We start from the raw sequence: 23,441 nt of genomic DNA, 5'->3' as shown, positions 1-23,441 counted from the left end.
GGAGTACCTGTATTTGTAAAAACTCCCTTTTAAATTTTTTTTTGTTTGTTTCACTGTTTTTGGTTTGTTTTTTTTTTTTTCAGTGTTTCTTACAGTCTTTATTATGTTCTATACAACACTGTAAATTTATAGGGACTTGTCATTTATGTGGATTTTTTTTCTGAACTGGATTATACTAAAAGCTAGAAATATTCTGGAATATTTTTTGTGTTGATTTTTGCCCTGGAGCAAACACCACAAAACCAGAAATTAAAAACTGTTAAAAATGAATAGCTGACTTGCCATTGTGTCAGCTGTATTAATTTCTAACTACATTAAAGGAAGTCATTTAAGGGAAATTTGCGTGTGTAACATTTTTTGAAGACGTTAACAGTGATGCCATAACTATTCAAATACTACTTGATTACTCAAATGTTTAACACTAAAGCTGTTATGAGTGAATTCAATTCACACTGCAATTAATAAGGATTAATTGGCCATTACATAAACAATGAAGAATTACATAAACAATAAACAATATAACTACAGGTACTGCTTTTCTCCCTTAAGTCCAGTTGCCTTAACTAACTCATTACAAGAAGAGCTCACCATCATAATGTAACTCCACCAAGTCTGTTTTTCTTTTTCTCTTCTTTTCAATGTTATAATGTAAAAATATTTGTGGGTTGTTGAGGGTGTTATGTTACTGTTGCTACATGCTTGAGTAAATCCTTTCCTCTGAATTATGTTAACAGGTTTTACCTAGGCTAAAACCCCTGGTGGTACAGTGTAACCAGATCAAGAGTTAGTAGAGCTGCTCTAGTTTTTCCACTTGAGCTGTTGGAGCAGAACATTTTCAGTCTATTACATAACATTTACTGCAGCAGCATGCTCCTTTTTCTCTGCTGTGTTCCTCCTTCTGTTGTGTCAGTGCATGCAAATATTACTGAAGTTAGTCTGAAAATATCTCGTATTAACAGCTGCATTTATTGAGTATTTCATTAGGTACAAGATACTGCTGAAGTTTCTTTTAATCTTGACTAGCATATTCTTTTGCTGACATGATGGTAAGGTTTGTCCCTCAGGGTGACCCAAAAGTCCTTTCTTCTTCCCAGGATGAAAGGAGATTTAAAGGACTCTGCTATCTTGAAGTTTACTCATGTTTTTCTCAGTATATTCAGGGGGAGAGATTTGTTTCTTCCTTACCCTTGAAGTACTCAGCCATTACTTCTCTTCTGTGGCTGATTCCTAGATGAATGTGCTGGTGTTCCATCTCCATTACTTACCTTCATAAATCTTTTAAAGTATTTTCCAGCCAGGAACCCCAGAATGTTATTTGTTTGCAAATGAAATTAGTTTCTTACAGAGGGTGTTTCTAGTTTTGTTTCTTGGGGTGAAAGTAGATTGCTTTTTGTATCCTTCAGGACATCCCCGACCTGAAATAATTGATCAAGGCACAAAGCTAGAACCTGAAACCTGCTTTTAGATGCCACAGGAGAGGCCACACCTCATCTTGTGCCTCCTGCAGATTGTTTGGCTGCACAAGCTATGCTTCATCTGTAAGGAAGACAAAAGTATAAACTGTCAAAAATGACCTCCCAAATGAGAGCAGAAGCAGAACACTCATCACATCTTTGTCACCCTGTCCTAGGTTATTTTATGCTTTTGATTGCAAGTTAAAAATGTTCTTGCACCACTATGTTGTTAGTTTGAAAACACTTATCTTATGAAAGTAAACATTTAAAATCTTTTTCCTAAATTACCATGATCATTTTAACACATTTGGAGAAAAGAATCTGAACACATTCAAGCTCAGCAGTATGTGCAGCGTTTTGTTGTGTCTTCTTTCTGCCAACAGTGTTTGAATACAATTAATTCTGGCAATTCTCTTTGTGTATGGACTGTTTTTCATGCTGAAGAATTTTAGACATAACTTCCATTCTATCAAAATTTCACTAGAGCAGCAAAATGGTATTTGCTTACATAGTATTTTTTTATGCTGAGTTTAAAAAAAGAAACAACAACAAACAAACCAAAATATTTGCTCATTTCAAAAAGAGAATTGGAATAAATAGCTAGTTACTCTTTGCTGTAATCTAGAAGTATGACAACTGAGCTAATGAAACATGTTGGTGGTTTTTGGATGTGTAGATTTTTCTTTAATTTTGCACTTTAGGCTACTGAAACCTCAGAAGCAGGACTCCAGTCCAAACTGAAACAGCTGGCTCGACAAGCACTGGATAGGTGAGTACTGCTGATGTTAGTAAACATACTAATGTTAGTAAACATACTAATGTAAGTAAACATACTTGCTGTCAGTTCTGAGTGCACCCTCTGAGTTGGATTCTCAGTCTAACATGTCTGTGTGGATTCTGTGTAGACTAAACTCCTGCAGAGTTCACCTTGGAGCCAGTTGCCAGCTGCTTCACTGCTGAATGTGGCAGCTGTTGTGCCAACCCTCTGGGAATCTTGGGACATGCAGAATTAGGAAAGGACTGTGTGCTTGTTAGAACAAATGCAGTACTTCAGAGATATAATCCAGAGTACTATAATTATTGGCCTCTATAAAAGTTGCTGAATTCAGGCTAGCATGAAGTCAAGGTGTCAGTGTCCCTCCATAAGGAAGACAGCTTGGAAACTGGGAAACATTTTTCTTTACAATAGCAAATCTCTGAAACAATTTACACAAGTATAAGGTCAATGTACGTCTTTTAAAATCAGCTCTATGATGGTGAATCCCAGGCTGTGTTGGGCTAAGTTTCAGTATAAACTGGGTTTTAGCATTTCTCAGTCTGTGTTCAGAAAAAAATCCCAATATTTTGCATGTGTGTGACTATACAGAAGCTTAATGCAGCAGTAACAAAATATGGCTCCTGCATACACGATGTTCAAGCAGTTGAAAGCTTGGGTTGTGAGAATGCCCATGGGTTTTACCACTATTGTACCTGCTAGACAAAATAAATCTGGAAGGTATGAGAGGATGCAGAAAAATTTTTTCTCTGTGTTTCAGTGATCTTGTTCTGAGATTCCACATGATGAACACTTACAGAAATTCTCCTATTAGCATAATTTAGAGGCAATAAAAATCTAATGAGTTCTGTCAAAAGTAGCTTGTAAGAGTTGGAAATGCTGTATTTTAATTGATTCAAGAACAGAAAAATAAAGAAGCACCAACATCAGAAATCGATTTGATTTTTTTTTTTAAGAAAAAGTAGTGTTGGTCAACTGGGGCATTTGCTCATTCCATTTAATATATGTGGGAACATGAACAAAGAAAATCAATAATTGAACTGTAATTATATTTTTATCACTGTTGTAAAGAAAATACATTCTTTATTTGCTTTAGAGCAGAAGCACTGAAGGAATCTATGTCAAAATCATCTCAGAAAGAAAAGTCAACTGCAGCCAAACCAAATCAGCCAGTCAGAACATTCTTTCCATTGGGACCTGATTTTTCTTTAAATGATAAACCACAGACAATCAGAGCAGTACAAGCTAGTGAATCTCAAGGTCAGAGATACACTGCAGAGGAGATTGAAGTACTCAGGTAAGTCTAAGATTTTCCAAAATGAGTTCATGGAAGGTCTGACACTGAGAAGCCAAAGTGCAAAGTTGTTTTTATAGATTGTACAACTGCTACTTCACTGGAAATAAAAGCATAATATTTTATATTACTCTGCCTTCTATTCCATCCAGTTCCTTTTACTTTGGTTTTTATTATAGGTGAAATAAGCTACAAATAATTTATAAAACCATTAGCCTAAATTGTGACTTTTGAAAACTATCAAATATATAATGTTCAAGAGGTAGTGATCTTGTTTTCAGAAGCACTGTGTATTACTAGTTTTTAAAAACTTATTTCATTGTTACCTTCTGCAAGTTAATTTTCAGATGATTGATTAGTTTGTAGCTCTTCTTTTTTGTTGTTTTTCTTCTGACTTGCAGGAAGACTTCAAAGATTAATGGCATTGAATATGTACCTTTCATGAGTGTTGATCTGAGGGAACGTTTTGCCTTCCCTATGCCTTTTTCGTAAGTATGCGTCAGTTACTGAACTTCAGTTTTGTTTTTATTTTCAAAGCTTCCATATTTAGTATTTCTGTATTTTATTTTTCAGTGTTTAAAATCATTTACGTGGGCTTTTAAGCATAATTCAGGCAGAGATATTTAAATACTACCACTTCCTTCTTCCACTTTGAACTTAAAACTTTATTGTAAGCTGATCCTGCTCTGTAGTGCTTTTGCACTTGTGTCTTCAAGCCTATAAGGATAATATTACATTTGGATTTTTGGATTATCAGGCTGGGCTGGCAGCTTGAGTCTGTTTTCTGATGCTGCTCCATGCTAATGAATTTAGCTCTGTTGCCTGTAAAATGCAGGTCATAGCTGTTTCTTCTGCAAAGGGCTATTCCAAGTAAGAGTGATATATAACAGCTAGATTTTCATTCATAAGCAGTAATAATGAGTTGAGATGATACAGCCATAGGAGACAAAGACATTTGGGGTTGGTTGATTTTTTTCAATTTTTTTTCCTTTTTCCCCTCTTAAAAATCACAAACTTCAAAGCAGTGTTCCTTGGATTTGTTTTACAGCTTTGTAATTGTTCTGTGCATATTTTGCCCCATCTATCTGACATATTTAAGACTGCACATACCATAAAAAGCTCTTCTAAACTGCTACTGATTTATTTCTACTTTTTTTTCTCTCTTAAATCTAGTGATAAGTGTGGGAAGCTACCATTATCCCCCAAACAGAAAGCAATGTTTGCCAAGTGGGTGAGACCAGATGACATAACAAATAACCCTACGATGATCTATACCGTATCAAGTTTCAGCATAAAGCAGGTAAATTGTTCCTAAGGAAAACTGTGTGCTGCTAGTGGTTTATCATGGGGGAGCTTGTTGTTCAAAAAGGAATCCCCAAATAGGAGAGTGCTTTCCTTGGCTCTTATGAGGTTAAATAAATGGAAAAAAATTTGCTCTGTAGGGGCCTCATGTTGAGCAAGCATACATTTTCTGCCTCTTTAATAGTGGCTTTGCTTCTTTTGGTCTAAATCCTTCCCTTTTGAAGGGAATTACTAACTGGCTGTTTTCCTTCCCTCCACATACTGCATTCATCTCTCAGTAGCTGAATTATTACTAAATGTCCTCACTGGTTTTCTTCTCTTTGTAGACAATAGTGTCAGATTGTTCTTTTGTGGCATCACTAGCTATCAGTGCAGCGTATGAAAGAAGATACAACAAAAAATTGATCACGAGGTAAGTAGCTGTTGCTTTGCAAGATCTTTTCAGATTTAACACTGCCCAGCTTTTGCAATATCTTCTGTGACAGCTGTACACAGTCAAAACCAGCATTTGTTTCACCTTCATCTCCCCTGGACTCATGGTTTCAGCACTTCTAAGCAGGAAGCCAACTTTATATTGGAACAAAGGGTTTTAAGTTTAACAGCAAAAAGCTGTTATACAAACATTCCTAATAAATATTTTGAGTCAAAATTTGGAACAGATAATGAATTTATTCACCATAGACATGTTCAAGGAAACAACAGTTTTCAGACATTTATTTATGCTCTAATATCCAAGATTTTTTACAGATACCCCCAAAAGTCTGCACAATTTATTGCATCATGGTATAGGTGTTTTGCTTCTTTTATTTCTTCCAGAACATCTCATCTATTTTTGTTTAATGGATAACCCAAATTTTATCCAGCCAAGCAGCACTTTATTAAATTTGCTGTCCTGGTTAGACAATTATCATTGATTAAGTTTTCTGGGGTGTAACAAGCCTATGAACTGGCTCCCTTACTTTACCTGCAGTGTATTTATCAGGTTTTCTGGGGTGTATAGGCCTTTGACTCCTTAACTTGCTCAAGATAGCTTTCTTTTTCTATGACATCTTATTTATCTCTAGTTATATGATAACCATTGAATGATTCTTGATTGAATTTTGTTCTTCAACTGCTGATTGAGTTCTCTTAGGGGTATGGGTTCATGGAGTTCCTTTCTGCAGGTGCTGTGAGATAGTTTCTCAGGGTTTTCTTCTGACATTCAGCCAACACAGATCTAAATCAAAGCCAGCTAAAATCAGAGTCAAGCATTCCTTAACTAATTAGTCATAGTTAATTACAATTTTTTTAAAAATCACAGAACTCCTAGCTAAGATATAACTTGCTATCAATATAGGTGTGAATACAGACACTGGAGTCTAACTTCAGATGTGCTTTGAGGAGTAAGAAATAATTTGGAAGGATTTTGTATTTGTTTGGGATTTTTTAAATATAAACTTTATAATGCACTCTGGTTTCATTTGTCTACTTTGTTGGCTGCTGTGCAGCAGGTGGTCCATTTTACAGCTCATTGTGGAATTAATGTTAACAACACTATCTCAGCTCCGGTCAATTGGCATCCTATGATAAATTTGCCATGGATTTTCTGGACTTTGCTGGGAGGCTGTTGCCAGACCAGTGTGTGAATGTTTTTTGACTGTTTTGTTTTAATCTGTTCTTTTTGGAACTGAATTTGTAATCTTTTCAAAGTTCTGCATAGCCTTCTCCTTCAAAAGTTTATTGGAATATGTGACTTGTCATTCAGGCAAATACTGTATTTATATTATAGATTTGTAAATACTGCTTGTTTAATCATAAGATAAATTTATTTGCCTTGCTTCTGTTTGAGAAACAGTTAGGTTACTTATGTTCTTTTTGCTACTATATTAAGTAGAAAGCTGCAGCAAGACCAGGGCCTGAAAAAATAAAACCTATTTAAGCATGATTATTTTTACTAAATTTGAGTTGCTCTTCATTAAAAATGCAATATTTCTGTTCAGTGTAAATTCCTTAAACAGACTGTGTTAATCACACTTTTATCTTTGTAAGTGTAGGTACAGCCAAGTCATTTATGTCATAATTTCCTTCCTTTTTTTTTTTCTGTTAACAGTATAATTTACCCTCAGAATAAGAAAGGAGAACCAGAATATAATCCATGTGGTAAATACATGGTGAAGCTTCATATCAATGGTGTTCCTAGAAAGGTAAAGTTTTTGGGGGAACTTACTGCTGTTACTACAAAAGTCATGTGTTTTAAAGCCTTGATTAGCTTCACTACGAAGTGCTTGCATAGCAAAAACTTTAGGCAGGTGTTTTTGGAAAGTATTTTTTAATTGTTAATCCTTTTTGAGATTCATTTTTGGTTTTGAAGTATGCAACCACATACTTCTTCTGTACTTCTATACTTCTATGAACATTAATAAAAACAGCCTTACATTACATTCATGTTAAAAATGCCTTATATTACTTAACAGAATTGTGAAAACCAAATAGGAACAAAGCTATGTATCCCCTATTTATGAATTAGATGTGCACTCTTCCACTCCATCTTAGAGAGAATGAAAAATTATAGAGGGGGATATCAGGAAGAGTGTAGATATGAAATGACCACAGTGGAATAACTTGACTGATAATTCAAGCAAGGCCTTGGTTGACTACAGATTTTTGGTAAGAAGAGGAAACGCCTGAAGATAAAACTTTGCAAACTCACGAACAATTTCATTTTCTTTTCAGTGCAATAAATAAGAACATAAAATAATGTATTTCTCCACATCATACTTAACTGTAGCACAGATCATAGTGACTGATGAATGCCTATGAGAGTTCAGAAGTTGAGTGGTCATATTCATGGGGTGGGGAAGTAGGGGAAACTCCTCAAAGGTCTTAATTGTTAAAATATAACCTCTGGGTGAGGAAGTCCTTGAGCTGCAAAATTCTGGAATCTGAATGTTCCAGGGAAGTATAATTTTTGTATCTGCCTTGCTCTTAATATTCTTTCCAAAATATCTCCTAAGGGTTGCCTTTTCTTAGGATGAATGGCCATTTGCTCTCCTATGAAAAGGTCTATTCATTCCTGCACAGACAGGATTTGACCAGAGAATGTGCTGTGCTGGTAGCCTGTATTTGTAATGGACCAGTGCCAACAGAAAACTGAAACATCTATTCACAGAAACTGTTTCAGATTACTGCAAATATGCAGTAAGAATCTGTAGTGATGATGAATATATAGTACCTAATTTAAAGAAGAAATGTTAATACTGTCAGAGCTGCTGCTTTTGAGGTGTTCTTCCTTTTCAGAGAGAAGAAACTTAAATCTGGAACTAGAGGCTATGAAAGTGATATGACACAATTTGTTTCCTTAAAGATAAATAAATATTTATTTCTCTGCTGGCTACCAAGCATCATCCACGCTCTGATTCCTAATTAGATGAGGAATATTGTTAGGCTTTTCTTTACTTTTTATGCTTGTAATTGCATGGAACCTTTCTGCAAGTGCCTTTTGCAGTAGCTATTGCACACTTTATAAGAGTGTACTGTCACCATCAGTCAAGGCAGCCACTCACATGTCACCCAATTAGGCCTGTGCAATCAAGAGCTGACAGTGGAGTTTCTTGTTCACTTGGGCAGACCACTGCAGGGTTGATAGAGGTGTCCATATGTGAGAATAATGGTCAGGTCTGGCTGTAAAGCTGAAAAGCTTTGTATTAATGAGGGTTTTGTTTGATTTTCTGATTACTTTCAAAATACTTTTTTCATAATACTTTACTTCATTCATTTCACACAGGTAATCATAGATGACCAGTTACCTGTTGATCATAGTGGGGAACTTCTCTGCTCTTATTCCAATAATAAGAATGAATTATGGGTGTCACTAATAGAAAAGGCTTACATGAAAGTCATGGGAGGATATGATTTTCCTGGATCAAATTCTGTAAGTATGAGATTATTTATAAGAGGAAAAAAAATCCACTTAAATAATAATGGGTAAAATAATTTCATTCCAGTGAAATCAAAGTGAGCAGCTTAGGGAGACAAGTATTTGGTATGACATTTTCTTAATTTTTTTTTCTGGTTCTTTTTTTCACAATTATTTTTAGCTGTACTTAATGAAATTAGTCCATCAAAATAGAATGATCAAGACATCTTGATGGTCAAAGTTAATCTTAACTCTCAGATTTCAGTATTGATGTTTGTGGGTAGGAAGTGTTTCTATAGAGTCTAGATGGACGTGTTGGATGAAGTCAAATTCTCTTTGCCTATATCAATACTGCTGATTTTGGTTTCTAACTCTTTCAATGAATAGGGCAGTTCTCCCTCATTAGGTAATGGGAGTCAGCTAGGAAAGGAGCAGTCTAGAAATTTAGGTCTGTATAGAGGGAGCAAGTGCTTTGATCTGTGTAAGTTTGTTTATCAGATTGTTCCACTCATCTCCATAAATATGCATTGGGTTTCTATAATGTGGTTACTAAAGAAACAGTCAACATACATCATACAAGTGACATGCAAGTTATTCTTTAAAGAGAATTAATTTGTTTGCTGAAATGAGTAGCCCACATAATTTGTTACTTAGGAAGCCTTTCTGATTTTAACTTTATACTATTATAATTTTAAAGATTTTTTTTAAATTTATGGTGCTAATTAGTGTCTTGACAATCACAGTCTTGGTGAATATACTTAGTAATCATCACCTCTTGAAAAATTGTTATAGAGACAAATGTGGCTTTGTGTAAGGGGTAAATGTAGCACATATTTTTAAGTGTCAGGACACTTAAAAATATTTGTTTTGAAGGACAAAAGCTGATGAGAATAACGTTATTTAATTCCCATTGTCATCCTGTAACTTGCTATCTGGAAAAACAGCTTGACTGGTGACATTTAATCTCCACCCTTCCTGCCCCCTCCACTTTCCACTGTATTCCAGCTTCCTTTTGTAAGCTCAGTGTTACTTAGAATCAGGCTGGGTTGTATTTGTAATTCCTCAAGTTCCCAGCCCCCTAGTGCTGGTTATTGACACTTCAAGCATTTACAGTCTCTGCTTTTGCTTTGAGGAGTACAAAGCAAAAGAATAGGAATTAAGCAATATTTCAAGGAGTTGGGAGATTAAAGCATCTTTTTATGGAAATACATGTCAGTGTCAGCTTTACCAAAAAGAATAAAAAATCCAAACCCTGAGCTTTAGAAATAAAGTATAAATTATTTAAAATGCATATATAATAGCAAGGTACCAAATAGTGCTTCTGACTATGCTTTAAAAGTCTGTAAATCAATGAAATAAATAGAACACATCACACAGCTGAATGTGACTGATGATTCTGATATGCTTCCATTGCTCTGGAATTCCAGTTTATTTCATCAGTTCACTTTCCAGCTTTTTTTTAAGATACTTGGAAACGTTGTCCTTGTATAATCAAAGAATTTTTTGTTTGTTAGTCTTAATCTTGACCCTTTTATGTGTAGAGCTGTACTGTAACTTATGTGTACTTAATTTCTTTCAAGGTGTTTTATAAGTTGTGTACAGACATCATATGTTTATATATGGATTATCTGTTCTGATTTCTTTTGAATACTTGCATTTCAGAATATTGATCTCCATGCACTGACAGGCTGGATACCTGAAAGAATTGCAATGCACTCTGACAATCAAGCCTTCAATAAAGACAGCACTTTCAGAATGCTTTATCAGAGGTAGACAATTGTTCTTTCCTAAGTAATTAAAATGCTTGCTGGGTAGTAGCTGTGTTACCACTCTAAGAGCAATACAGTCACCACGGATACTTCAACAGCATTTTGGTACTGCTACAAATTGTGCTTTATAAAACCTCCATGTGCTTTCTGGAACAAGAAAAATGAGATATTGGTGGCTTTGTTAGAACAGAAGATTAAAGTTCTGGGCAATTTTGTGTAGTGGAATTCTTTGTCTATATGTATGAATAAAAAATAAATATCCCTTTCCTTGATAAAGAAAACAGAATATAAAATCAGAGAAGAGCAGTTTGGAACCAATATACCAGTTATATTCTAACTGGTACCAGTTATAATATATACCAGTTAAGTGTTTAAAAAGAAGAAGGATATGTGTTCTGTGTTTCCACACAGTTCCCCAGAACTATATCTGCTGTCCTTGGCAAGCAGATAAGCAGATATAATACATATAATTGTATCACAAGGTTATGCCCCATCAGTAAATCTCCTGGAGGAGCAGCAAAAGTCTTATCAAAACTGCAATACTGCTTTTCAGACCTACCATAGCAGTTGCATTTTATGGTCTTAAGGGTCCAAAGTAAATGATTCTATTATTTTGCTTATGGTGAAAGATACAGCTGTAAATTATAAATGCCAGGTATACCAAGTACTTTGATTTCTTTCCAAATGTTTTGTGCAGCCAGTGTCTTATGTATTTCAATGCAGTAGAAGGGGGTTATTCTGTTGACTGAAACATCTGCATCCACAATAAAAAGAGTCTTTCTACAGATTTTTTTCAGTTGCTTAGGAGCTCTCAGAGCTGTCAGCAATTTTTCAGATGTTCTGGTGTTGTAATTTGAAGGTATGACTAAAGTTAGGATGGGATCTAGCCATTGGAATATTGCTATTGTCCACCTGGAAATGTGTTGATCCATGCAGTCCAGTGATCCTGTAATCTGCCTAGGGACACTGAGTATGTACTTGGATTTTTAGTGTAGGATAGAAACAGGTTAGTGTGTTTTCACAACAGTAATTGTTCCAAAATTAGCAATTGCTATTCAGAACACTAAACTTGAGTATAAACACTTGCAAAAGTACAGAAGCATGAACTTCTCCTTCTTCAAAATCTTGGGGGTGTGACAGACTTAATAATTTGCTATATGCAGTCATTGACTGAGTGGTGATGAAACCACATTTGTGCTCAGCTGTGGATCTGTGAAGAGTATCTTTAAAGTGACCCAGGCTGAGCTTCAGGTTGATAAATGCTGAATTTTGTTTATGAAAATATGAAATTATATTTAAAAGAATAATTTTTAGTTTAAACTGTATACTTAATTGTGGAAGAAAAATAGTTCCACTTTCTCAATTTTTTTTCAGGAGTGATTTCTGTTCACAAAAACCCCTATATCCCAGTTTTTATAAAGCAGGGTCATGCTAATGGGCAGTGTACAAACATGCTATTGCAGTGTCTGGCAAATGTTAGATTGCAACTTGTGGGAGTTAATTAAGCTATTTTTTCACCTCTTTTTGAACAGATTTCACAAGGGAGATGTCCTTATCACAACAGCAACAGGGGTGATGTCTGAAGAGGAAGGAGAAAAGTGGGGTTTAGTTCCAACCCATGCATATGCAGTCTTGGATATAAGAGAATATAAGGTATCAAATGAAGCTGGAGGTGTTTATAAACTCCTGTTTGAAACCTACCTATGTTTCTAGGTTTACCCTAGATGGGTAGCTACTGGTTTTTTTGCTCTAATGGCTAATTTATTTTATTTTGTCTTGGAATTGAGCTCCACTGGGAAATTTCAGAAAACTTAATGATTCTGTGTTTTTGTGATCCATATGAAAGCACTTTGAATATGTAAATATTACCGTGACAAGCTGAATTGACAATTTTCCTTTGTGATTTTATTAGGGACTTCGATTTCTTCAGCTAAAAAATCCCTGGAGCCACTTACGTTGGAAGGGACGATACAGTGAAAATGACACAAGAAACTGGACCCCAGACTTACAAAAATACTTGAACTTTGATCCCAGAACAGCTCAGAAAATAGACAATGGTAATAAGGTTTTAAAAGTCATTATCTTTTCAAATAGTATAGATCTTTGTGGTGAATCCCTACAGGAAGGTGGAAAGGAATGCTTAAGCACAAGGAGAGTAAAACAAATACTAGAAACTAAATAGTCCAAAAGTTTAGGAAGTATTTTTGCATTTAGATCATTTAGATCATTTCAGGTTCATCTGGGGTTTAAGTAATCTAGACTGTTAAATATATATCTCAAATTCATTGACAAGAAAGTACCTCCTTGTCAAAGTGTGCTGTGTCAGTATGTGGGAGTTCAGTGCAGAAAGAACATTCTGACAATAAGCTGTGTAATGCTGCTTTTTAATACGTGAATGGACTTTCTGTGGGGTTTTTTCCTCTCCAACGTTTTCAAATATATATCAACATGCTTACTGTAATCAGTATTTAAATCATTCTTTCTGGTGCATCAGCTGCATTTTACTTTCAGAAAGATGTTTCTGCTTTTTGCTGTGTCCTAGTTGCTGCAAATCTCTGAGGGAGCCCCTTTGTTCAGTGCCACTGTTTTTACAACACTATGCCTCCAAATCCATTAGATTATAGCATTTATTGATAAGCTTCGTGCAAGTGCCTGATGAAAACTTTTGATTCAAACATAAAAATAGCAGCCCTGGATTTGTGACAGTTATAATAGCTTATTACTTAGTTCCCAATTCATTTAGTAAGTAATTTGTAGCATCTGGTTGTTAAAATTTTATATGAAATTACCTTAGTAATTCTAATGGAATTATTTCTTCTAATTGGATTTACACTTTGGCCTTCTTGTTTTTGTGTAGTTATTATTACTGCTTTTTAGTGCTGCAAGATCTGCAACTGCCTATGTCAGACACATGATTTATAAGGCTGCTACCATTTTAAAAGTTCACTCCACTAGGAATTTGTTGGCTTGAAGGGACTGTTGTTGGCTGGAGTTGCAATTAAGGGAGCTATGGAGAACTAGAATAAATGCATGAGAATGTTGCAAAGATAAAGCAAATTTAGGGTGCAAAAACCAGTGACATAGGTGTTGGATGAAGTACCTTAGAAATACATTTGAACATACTCACGTGTTGGTTGAATACTTGGTTGTGCTGGATGACTGCTGAAGTAGGTTGTTGAATTGCAGGAACCTGTTTGACTGTGTATTTTATTTTTTTTTGCTTTAGAAACCCAGGAAAGGGAAAATCAGGTCAGAATCACCTAATGATGTCTCTTTCAAAATAGCAGATTTTCTTATACCTTCTGCTGAGTGCTTGAGAATGGAAAAGCATTCTGACAGCTTCAGAAAGTGAAGCTCTGATAATAAGAGACTAACTTGCTTTTCCTTGCTTTAACTTGGTTTGAGGGGCAAGTTTAAATTTAGCAATTTAGGCAGTGCAGACATTACTACTACATTTTGCAGAAATGTGTCCTTATATAAGCTGTATCATTTGCAGAAAGAGACTTTTGAGAAACAAGTAAAATAAAGGTATCTGGTAAGAACATAGTAACAGCATTTCCTTTTCAGGCATTTTCTGGATTTCCTGGGAGGACCTGTGCCAGTACTATGATGTTATTTATTTGAGTTGGAACCCAAGTCTTTTTAAAGAATCTACATGTATTCACAGGTTGGTCCAAAAGATAAAATTTTTGTTTCAAAATCTCAGTAAGTGTTCTGTTGTGATGTTTCCTTCCTTCAATTCTTCCAGGTTATAGCTAGGGGCTTGAATTCCAACCCTGTTCTGTTGAGCCTGACTTTACAGTTTCTCAGCCCAGGCTTTGTTTTTGACTAATTCTGTAACATCAGTGGAGCTCAGTGACCCTTGTGATGTTTCTGTGGAACTACAGCTGTATAACCAGATCCTGACCTCAGTCCCACATCTCCCTATCAGAATAAAAATCAGTTTTTTGTGCAGTCCATCTCTAAGCAGTGCCCAGACAGTGCTTAAGTGACCTAGTTATTATTTGAAATTAATTTTTTGGCCAGTTGCAAGTGAGCTCTGTGGCGTGTGTTGTCTTTACAGGGTGTGTTCACTGACATCAGGGTAGTTTAACCAGTTCTGGGTTTTAGCAGTTGTAGTTATCATAAATAATCTTCCTTGCTTGCTGATTTGTTTTCTGAGTCTGAGTGTCTCTTACTGAATATCCATTACACTCAGGGGGTTTGTCTCCCAGTTTGGGGATAAGTGTGTGTATCTGTGTCTCAGTTTTGGAAGACAATGCTTTCTATTCTTTCCCACTCCACTAGACTGCATTTCACCACTGCTTCCACACTGTCCCTGCCTGTGTTAGCTCTGCACAAGCTCCTCCATCCACAGTGTGACTGCTGAGCTTATCTGTAAAGGCTCCTTCCATCTTTGCACTCCAATTATTTCTAAAGTACACTGTGGTGATGCAGCAAGATGAGATAATGTGTCTGCTAATGTCAGAGCTCACCTACTGGTCTGTCTGTCCTTACATTATCAGTGATTGTCTTCTCTCTGTGTAGGGAAAAGCCTTAGCACAGTGGCGGTTGCCATAAAATGTGAAGTAACAACGGTGGTAATTTGAAACTTTTTTAATGTGGCCTTCCACACATGCTGTTCAGTTTTACAAGTGTGAGAGGGACAAGGAGACTTATGAATCTCTGTGTGCATTTCTGCTTCCAGTGTGCCACACTTTGTGTTCAGTCATCAGCACTTTTTGTTTTTTCTCACTGTATTTTTCTTGTCTAGACACTTCACAAGGCAGCAGGGAGATTCTGCAGTAGGGCACCTCAAAGATCTGCAGGGCACCCTTCCAAGCATGAAACAGGGCACATTTTAAAATAAAATTACACCAGGAAAAAAATAAAAATGAGGAAAAATATTTGGCAAGCTTTTGAAACCAACCATAGCAAATGGATAGATGGATAGATAGTTTTCTACAATTACAAAAGTGTAGGTGTTTTTTCATTTAATATTGGTGGGTGCAATCATGGCTATGGTTGTGTAGCCCAGGCTGCTTAAATGGCTCAGCTTTTTCTGTGCTTTGTGTGATTGCAGTCACCAGCCAGGCTGTTTGTATTTAACATTTTTTATTATCATACATGTATTGTGATGAACTCATTTATAAAACAAGGTTCTAAGATAATGCTTCTGATGTGACTGTGTTATGTAACCACTGCCATAGATTCCAGTAGAAAACTAGGCTTTGGTAACTTGTTACTGATAATAACACACTCTGCATATGTGTAGGATTTGGAGTTCGTTTCAGAGCACAAATTAATTTCTTACTGGTCTAATAACGTGTCTGTATCACTTTCAGCACGTGGGATGCAAAGCAGGGCCCGGTGAAGGATGCCTACAGCCTGGCCAACAACCCTCAGTACAAGCTGGAGGTGCAGTGTCCACAGGGTGGTGCTGCTGTCTGGGTCCTGCTCAGCAGGCACATCACTGACAAGGTGCTGGTTCTGCACTGCAAGCTCTGCCACAGCTTCTATAAATCTTTCTGTATGGCTTTCTCTTATTATTTCTCTTATTATTTCATAGGCAGTATATTACTGCCCGTGTTCAGGTGTGTATGCTTGTGTACATTTGAAATTTTTAATTCAGCAGGTACGTGTAACCTCCAATTGAAACAGAGTAAAATTTGAGCTAAGCAATTCTATTCCACTGTAAAGATTCTGTGAAGTAACTTTGAATCCTAAGGCCTGAATAAGTTCAATTAGTGGATGTTTGTTTACTTCAGGCATTTGAAAAAGGATTCTGTTGGGTATCCCAATAAATACAAATATCACATCATATTGTGTGCTGATCAAATGGGATGGTAGAAGGTGTTCTTGACTCTGATTAAGCTTTCATGATGTTTCACAGAATATCACAATTCTGATTTGTGGCTTTTTGTGTTTGTTTTTTTTTTAATAGGATGACTTTGCACACAATCGGGAATTCATTACAATGGTTGTATACAAGACTGATGGCAAAAAAGTTTACTATCCAGGTTAGTGTGCCTTAATTGTCAAGAAGCTGATGTTATAAATAAAATGAAGGACACAGAATTTTGTGGAGAGGAAAGGCCCTTTTTTCTTTAAAACTAGATGCCTCATTAAGAAGTCAGTCTTCTGAAATCATTGTTTTGCTCTGTTTGATCCTACTTAAAGTCTACACTGAAGGAATAGGCTATTCTAAACATGCTGTAAGCACTCTTAAGAGGTCTACTCTTAAGAGGTCCTGCTGACACTTACTTTGATGCAACATTTTCTTTATTTTTTCTGATTATTTTTCAGTGCCAGTAGTTAATGCTTAGAGGGAGCAGATTTTGTGTGTTAGTTTCTCTGATAGCATAATTATTTCCTACATTTGTGAAATTTTTAAAGGTCTACAGCTTCCACAAAATGAAAATAATCAGGGTTAATTGTCCCATGAACTTGGCTTAGTAAAATACCTAAGCAAGCTTATGAAATACAGGTAAACACTTCATCATATTTCCAAGTATCAGGTACGGAATATTAAAAATGTTCAAATTTTATCAAAATGTCACTCTTGGTCATTATGTCAGATTCTTTTCACCTTGAGGAGAAGTGGTTTGCTGTAGCTGTGACATAACAAAGTATGCTTTATTTCAAGAGAAATAGCAGATCTGAGACACAGGCTGTAAAGGTAATGCCCAGGTTGAATGGACTGAAACTTTAAGGTGGAGCTAGTAAGATAATATTTTTATTTATTCTTTCTTTTAAGTTAGAGATTGCTAGAAATATTCCTTGGAATTATTCAGTGGAGGTGCATCCTAAAACAAGTGGAATTTGACTGGTTGCTTTTACAGATAGGAACCTCTTTAGAATCAGGTTTGCATTCAGGTAGCTGCTCGTGCAACAGCCCCCTCAGTAGATTTTAAAGCCTTTTTCATCCAAGAGTGGAATTTGTGGGACTTTTTCTATTGGAATGGCTAATGAGCATTGCATTGTTTGCATCTGATCTTGTTCAGTGAACTCTGCTAACCAGTTCCCCCAGAATCCAAGCTTCCCTGAGAACCCAAGTCTTTCTGTGGAAAGATCTCTTGACACCTGACATCATCTGGTTTTGCAAGAGCTCCTCTGTGAGGAGAAGTAAACTCCCAAGTTGCTTCTGGTGTTCCTGGTGGTTGGAGCAGTGCTTATTTTACACGTGTCTCTCACTGAAAATGTTCTTAAGTGAGCAAACCCAAACACAATTGCATAGTAGAAGGAATTGTTAAATTGTGCTTGAAAGAGACAGCCTAGCAAGACCAGCACCAAAAACTGAACAATTTGTATGTTTTGTCTTGCTACACAAACTCTTAAAAACTTCTCATCTCATGAGCTCAAACTTGTTTAAAACCTTTTTCCATGGAAATAGATTGGTCAAGCTGCACTATTATCTTTAACCATCTGTTAAAACGAGATGAGAACAAAAAAGCTTAATCCTTTGGCAGCAAGGCCGAGGTTTCCCATTCCTAAGCTTCTTATTGTTTTATATTAATCCTTTCCCCTCTCCCATGTTGCTTTGTGGAAGAAAATAAAAGGACCTGATCCTGGACCTATTGAAGTAATTGGCTAGACTTGGTCCTGCTTCACTGAAATTAAAAGAAGTCTGGAAAGAACCAATTAGAGGCCAAATAACAAATTACACTGTCTAATTATAAAAGCAAACATTTGGGATCTTTCTGAGTACCACATGTGCATTGGTATTGGGATGCAGCTACATCTGTGTAATGATCACAGGGATTTGAAGAGAGAGGGACAGAAAGTGTGTGTGATTTAGTTACAGGAATTAACATGTTTTGGAGTATTGTTTACAAGGTGGCCAAAGTTCTGGCAGCTGGCATTCTGGAACTGTCCAGCCAATGGAGAAAGAGCAGACACTTCACAGATTTTCAAAGAGTGCTTAAACATTCATTATCTTCCTCTTGAAATTTCAACATAATTACAGCAGTCTTCTTTGAGTAGTGGGATTGGTGGGAGATGGATAAGCAGTCCTTGCACGTCTTGGGATTTAAGCTGTACTTTCAAGCATGGAATTTGTGTCCTGTCATGTGTGATGTACCCCTCCTGAAAACAGTAGTTGTTGTTAAGACTGTCCTTTCTTTATGTAAATCTTGAGGCTCTCATCTGTTCAGAGCACTCAGGTCTGTTCGTTCTAATCTTAGAAGTTTGCCAAGCTGAGGGGTTTTTGGTCAGGAAAAAAATGTTCATCCTTTTCTTTTTCAGCTGATCCTCCTCCTTATATTGATGGTATTCGGATCAACAGTCCTCATTATCTGACCAAGATAAAGCTGACCTCTCCAGGTTCCCATACATTCACCTTAGTGGTGTCCCAGTATGAGAAACAAAACACCATCCACTACACCATCAGGGTATGTGCTGTTGTTCCATAATGAATGTAAGCAATTAAACTGTAAAGTGTCCTTTGCTTTTAAATTTTATAAAAAGGGTATTTCTGAATTAATATTGCTATCTTGGGGAGGGAAGCTGTGAGTGATGGAGCAGAACCACTGGATGATGTGTTTGATAATGTTTTCCATTTGTAGTAACAAAATTTTAGTAACAAAAATCAGCTGAAAAATACTCCTAGTTTCTAGAATAAAAAAGTATCTATGTACAGGCAGATCATTGGCTCTCTATGTATCCAAAATAAACCTATTTTAGATCCTGGTTAAGATTTAAAGGTTTTTGACTTCTCTAGGTCTTGACTTAGGATTTGGGTTTTTCTCTTAACTGCTGAATCTCATTATGATCAATGCTAGATTTTTTTTTCACTGAAAAAAGAGTAAAATGCAGATTGTTTCCATCTTGCTTTTTTTGTTGGTTGGTTTTTTTGGTTGGGTTTTGGTTGGTTGGTTGGAGTTTTTTTTGGGGGGTGGGGAGCAGGATTGTTAAGAAAATTAAATAGAACTAAGTCTTAATCCCAGCACTATTCTGAATTTTGAGTTTGACACATGGTCATCTGGTTGGTAATACAGGCATGAAGTGAACAAGTATCTAAAAATGTTGTGTGGGCAATTCTGCTTTCTTTAATTTGTCGTGATTTCATTTGAAAAGTGCAAGATGAAATGTGTGACCTGCTGCTTCTTTTTACAACACAGGTGTATTCCTTGTGCAAGTTCACCTTTTCCAAGATCCCTACACCTTACACCATTTCCAAACGGGTAAAGAAACATTTTATTTTATGCATCACTGGTTTGGCTTTTCCATATTTGAGATGTACAAGGTTTTAAAATATATTTTGATACTACTGCCCCACCTCCAGCACAGAGTGTGTTGTTGCAGCTGTGCCATTGCAGACATGCTGCAAAGCCTTTTTAGAACAGACTGGCCTTTGGAACAACAACCCATAACCTAATAAGTCATCACTCTGCAGAAATCAGGTTGGTGCAGAATGAAAACTCCCCAGAAGTGTTGCTCATTTCCCCTTGGGAGAATTGCATGATTTTCTTGGAAAAACTCTTGGCATGATGGGACAAAATCAGCAATGCCAAACAAAAGGCACCAGTAGCAAGACCATAAGAAACAAACCTAGGATGGCAATATCACAAGATACCTCAAGGGTCTGTAACAATCGGAATAAGCGCTCCTGTTGCCAGACATGATCAAGGAAGTATATCCATTGTACACTCCCTGAGAGTATAGGAACAGGAGGAGAGTGAAAAACTTGACTGAAACTAGGTCAGAAGCTCAGGCAGTTTTGGGGCCAGCTGCTCTTCATATTTCAGCTGTCAACATGAGCTGCAGTTACACCTTCAGCTGAAGTATAAATATAGCCAAGAGCTCACAGGATAAAGGAACTTGCATGTATTTTCACGTTTTAGCAGTTTTATCCTCAGGAAAGAATAAACCAGCAGCTTTACCTCTGTACCTACCATGCATACCCTGGGGAATCCTACTGTAGACAGAAGTCTTGTAGACAGAAGTCTTGTGTCCAAACAGCAACTTGTTCAGGAAGAGAGAAGCAAGGGAGTTTGGAACAGTCCATTTGCTTGGACACTCATGCCTGAAGCCCAGGGCTGCATTACTTTGTGTGCTCAGGGGGACATGCTGGCTTGCAGCTTGGCTCTCAGGCTCAGACAATGTTCCATACCAGCTGGTATTTCTGGAACAGTCCCTTGAAACCTGTTCTAGAGAACAGTGAGTGGATAGAGAGATTCCTGGGAACAGCAAGATGGTTTGTTTGGTTCTTCCAGAAACCATTGTCCTATATAGCTGTTAAAAACTGGGCTTACTTTGAGGAAGTGTTTTAAGAGGTTTAAAAACATATTCCAGGTGAAAAGCCTGTTTGAGGAGGGACATGCATTTTATGTTGTAATACGTTTGAAAAGAGAATTAAGTATGTAGAAAACTCCTGTTGATTATTTGAACATGTCTCTCTAGTATTCAAAAAAAAAAAAGTATGTTCTATCTATCCAATGCCAGTTCTGTCTTTAGGATTGAACACAAAAAGTTAGTTACCTGTATTTAATGCCCCTTTGCTGATGGCTTAGCAGTCATCACACTCAAAAACAAGCAGAGAACTAAATGACAGTTTAGCAGTAAAAACAAATTCTGTTAGATGTCCGATACTGGAGTCAAGTGGTCACCTCTGGAGCTCACCAAGCCCTGATGTGATGCCGGGAATTAAGTGCAGCAGAAGTGGGAAAGGGCTAGAAAGCTCCACAGCACACAGCAGTTTTAGGTTCCTGGGTAGTAGCTTGGTACGGGGGCAAAATTGCCCTTGCTTCTGTACTTACCAGGTTTGAGGGGTTTGGGCACTGAGTGGAGAAATTAAATCAAAAGGGAAAACGCTGTCCCTTGGTGCTTTGACAAAGGCAGGAGACATGGATCTCAGCTATAAATCTGTGGGAATGCCTGGCATGCCTTATGAGTCTAACCTTTCAGTTTAATGACTAGCAAGAGGAACTTGGAAACAGATGGGCTGCTTCTCAAAGTCTGAGCAGCATTTTTCCCCTTGAGTGTCTTTATCCTTGCAGAATCTGTCCTTGTGGTTATCTTGTCATTGCAGTGCTGGTTCTCAGAGCACACAGAGGTGATGGACAGGCTGAAGGCAGAGATCTTTAAAAGCAAAGGTTACAACACTATTGGTGTTGTAGTGCCTGTATCACTGCTGTTTCTCATTTAATCCGACAGGGGAGTGTCTGAGGACAAAAAAAAAAAAACCTCTGTAGTCTAGTAGGCATGGAATAGATGGGAATGTGAGTCTTCTGTTAGCTGCAGTTTGTCACAGGCAGAAACAGTCACTCAGTGCTTGTGTAATGTAAGCTGGAAAAATACAGTACAGGGATGGGATGTAAGTTTTGATCGAGGGGGAGGGGGAACTGCACGAGACTTCATGAATGCTTAACACCATCTTGCACTTCACTTTAAAAATTAGGAGAGGTCACTAAAGTCAGTAACTATTAAAGTGAGAGGACCCTCTTGTCTTGTCTGTGTGTATATATAAGCAATAAAACTCCTCAGGAACTGTTTTCTGTATTTTGACTTCTTTCAGGTTAATGGACAGTGGAAAGGTCACAGTGCTGGAGGATGTGGAAACTTCAGAGACACCTACAAAAATAACCCCATTTATCAATTCCAGCTAGACAAGAATGGGCCATTGCTAATTGAACTACGGGGACCGAGGTTTGTAGAAAATAATTGTGCATCAATACAGTGAAAGCATTGCATGCCAAAGATAAAGCTTTGTCAGTATCCCCTTGGGGAGGGTGGCAAGCTCATGGAAACTCCAGAAAACAAGGTGTGGGAGTTGACTCAGGTTTAGTACTATTTGTTTCTATCTTTACCATCAATAGTGTTTTAAATCTACAATTAACTACTGAGGGAAATCCTTGACCTATAAGGAAAGCAGCAGCCTTCCTTTAAGTTTTGGGGTCTGAGCAGAGCTAGGGAAGAAGGTATAAAGGATTTCTTCTTAAAACTAATTATGATCATAATTCCTTTTATTTCGTAGTAGAGCTAATATGCAAGATACTAAACCCTTACAGCTCTCAAACACCTCTGAAAGTGCATTTACTCTGCAACTAGCAGGCCAGGAGAAGTGCTGGATGTCAATGTCCCATAAAGTAGACTTAGGCATGCCAAATTCCTTTGGCACAATTAATGATTACCTCAAAATACCAGTATTCAGTACTTCTGAATAGCACCATCTCCTGACCTGGAGTCAACTGTTTATCCTTTGCAAAGCTGCACAGTGGGCCCTACAAAATGGCAGAACTTTTCTATCTCTCTTCCCCTCTTTGAGGAAACTCCTTCTATCATGAAATGAAGATGAAGGCAGAGGTGCGGCTGCAGGGTTCCATGAATTGAGCAGTTCTTTGTTTGCATTTTTTCCTGCACTTGTACATCATTTGGGTAGTTTGAAGGACAGAGGCAATGGTGCCTGTCACATGCATTAGCAGGAGCAGACAAAGTGTCCCAAGTTGTATTGCAACATGAGAAATTCTGCTGAGATCACTGACACTAAGTCTTCCAATAGCAATCTGATCAGAGGCCAGGATCTCTGCCATGTGGCACAGGAGTGTGTCACAAGCTTAACTACTTGAATTCTGCTTGAGTGCACAGGCAGGCTTCTAGCAGGCATTTTCCCTACAGTCTAGTTCTAAACCTGAACTGAGTTCTGTCTTCCTCCAAATACCACATTCATGTCATGGTAAATTTGACTTTTCATTTTTGTCACAAATGTGGCAAAACTTCTAGATGTCTTTCAGTTATACTGTATAGTTTTTAATAACTAGTCCTCTTCATGATAATCCTGATGAACCAAGTATCTAAAGGAAGTCTGTCATGTCACTTGCAGGCAATACAGTGTTGGTTTTGAACTTGTCACCGTCTCAACAGTGGGAGATCCTGGTTCCTATGGCTTTCAGAAAAAAAGCAGTGGTGACTACAGGTAACACTTAATGAAGTCTGTACAGAGGTTTGAAACATACTGTAGATCCCATTTCTAACA

General features: G+C 37.1%; 1 protein-coding gene across 4 annotated transcripts in view; it reads left to right on the top strand.

The window, feature by feature from the left end:
* The window catches only part of CAPN7 (calpain 7), a 32,244-nt gene that overhangs the window by 5,164 nt on the left and 3,639 nt on the right, over positions 1–23,441 (top strand). For 3 of the 4 annotated variants that reach the window (XM_071429491.1, XM_071429492.1, XM_071429493.1), the window contains 17 exons: positions 2,156–2,223; positions 3,326–3,526; positions 3,925–4,011; positions 4,697–4,823; positions 5,152–5,237; positions 6,915–7,008; positions 8,589–8,735; positions 10,383–10,489; positions 12,022–12,142; positions 12,402–12,546; positions 14,057–14,156; positions 15,814–15,949; positions 16,413–16,488; positions 18,713–18,858; positions 19,588–19,650; positions 21,984–22,114; positions 23,289–23,381. In XM_071429491.1, coding sequence (XP_071285592.1) covers positions 2,156–2,223; positions 3,326–3,526; positions 3,925–4,011; positions 4,697–4,823; positions 5,152–5,237; positions 6,915–7,008; positions 8,589–8,735; positions 10,383–10,489; positions 12,022–12,142; positions 12,402–12,546; positions 14,057–14,156; positions 15,814–15,949; positions 16,413–16,488; positions 18,713–18,858; positions 19,588–19,650; positions 21,984–22,114; positions 23,289–23,381 — 1,928 coding nt within the window. The remainder of the gene's footprint in view (positions 1–2,155; positions 2,224–3,325; positions 3,527–3,924; positions 4,012–4,696; positions 4,824–5,151; positions 5,238–6,914; positions 7,009–8,588; positions 8,736–10,382; positions 10,490–12,021; positions 12,143–12,401; positions 12,547–14,056; positions 14,157–15,813; positions 15,950–16,412; positions 16,489–18,712; positions 18,859–19,587; positions 19,651–21,983; positions 22,115–23,288; positions 23,382–23,441) is intronic. The other variant, XM_071429494.1, reaches the window with a different exon arrangement.

Source organism: Agelaius tricolor, unplaced genomic scaffold, assembly GCF_023055355.1.
Source record: "Agelaius tricolor isolate 1412-34295 unplaced genomic scaffold, bAgeTri1.0.p SCAF_6, whole genome shotgun sequence".
Taxonomy (NCBI): Eukaryota; Metazoa; Chordata; class Aves; order Passeriformes; family Icteridae; genus Agelaius; species Agelaius tricolor.
This window is presented reverse-complemented; position numbering and strand designations above follow the sequence as displayed.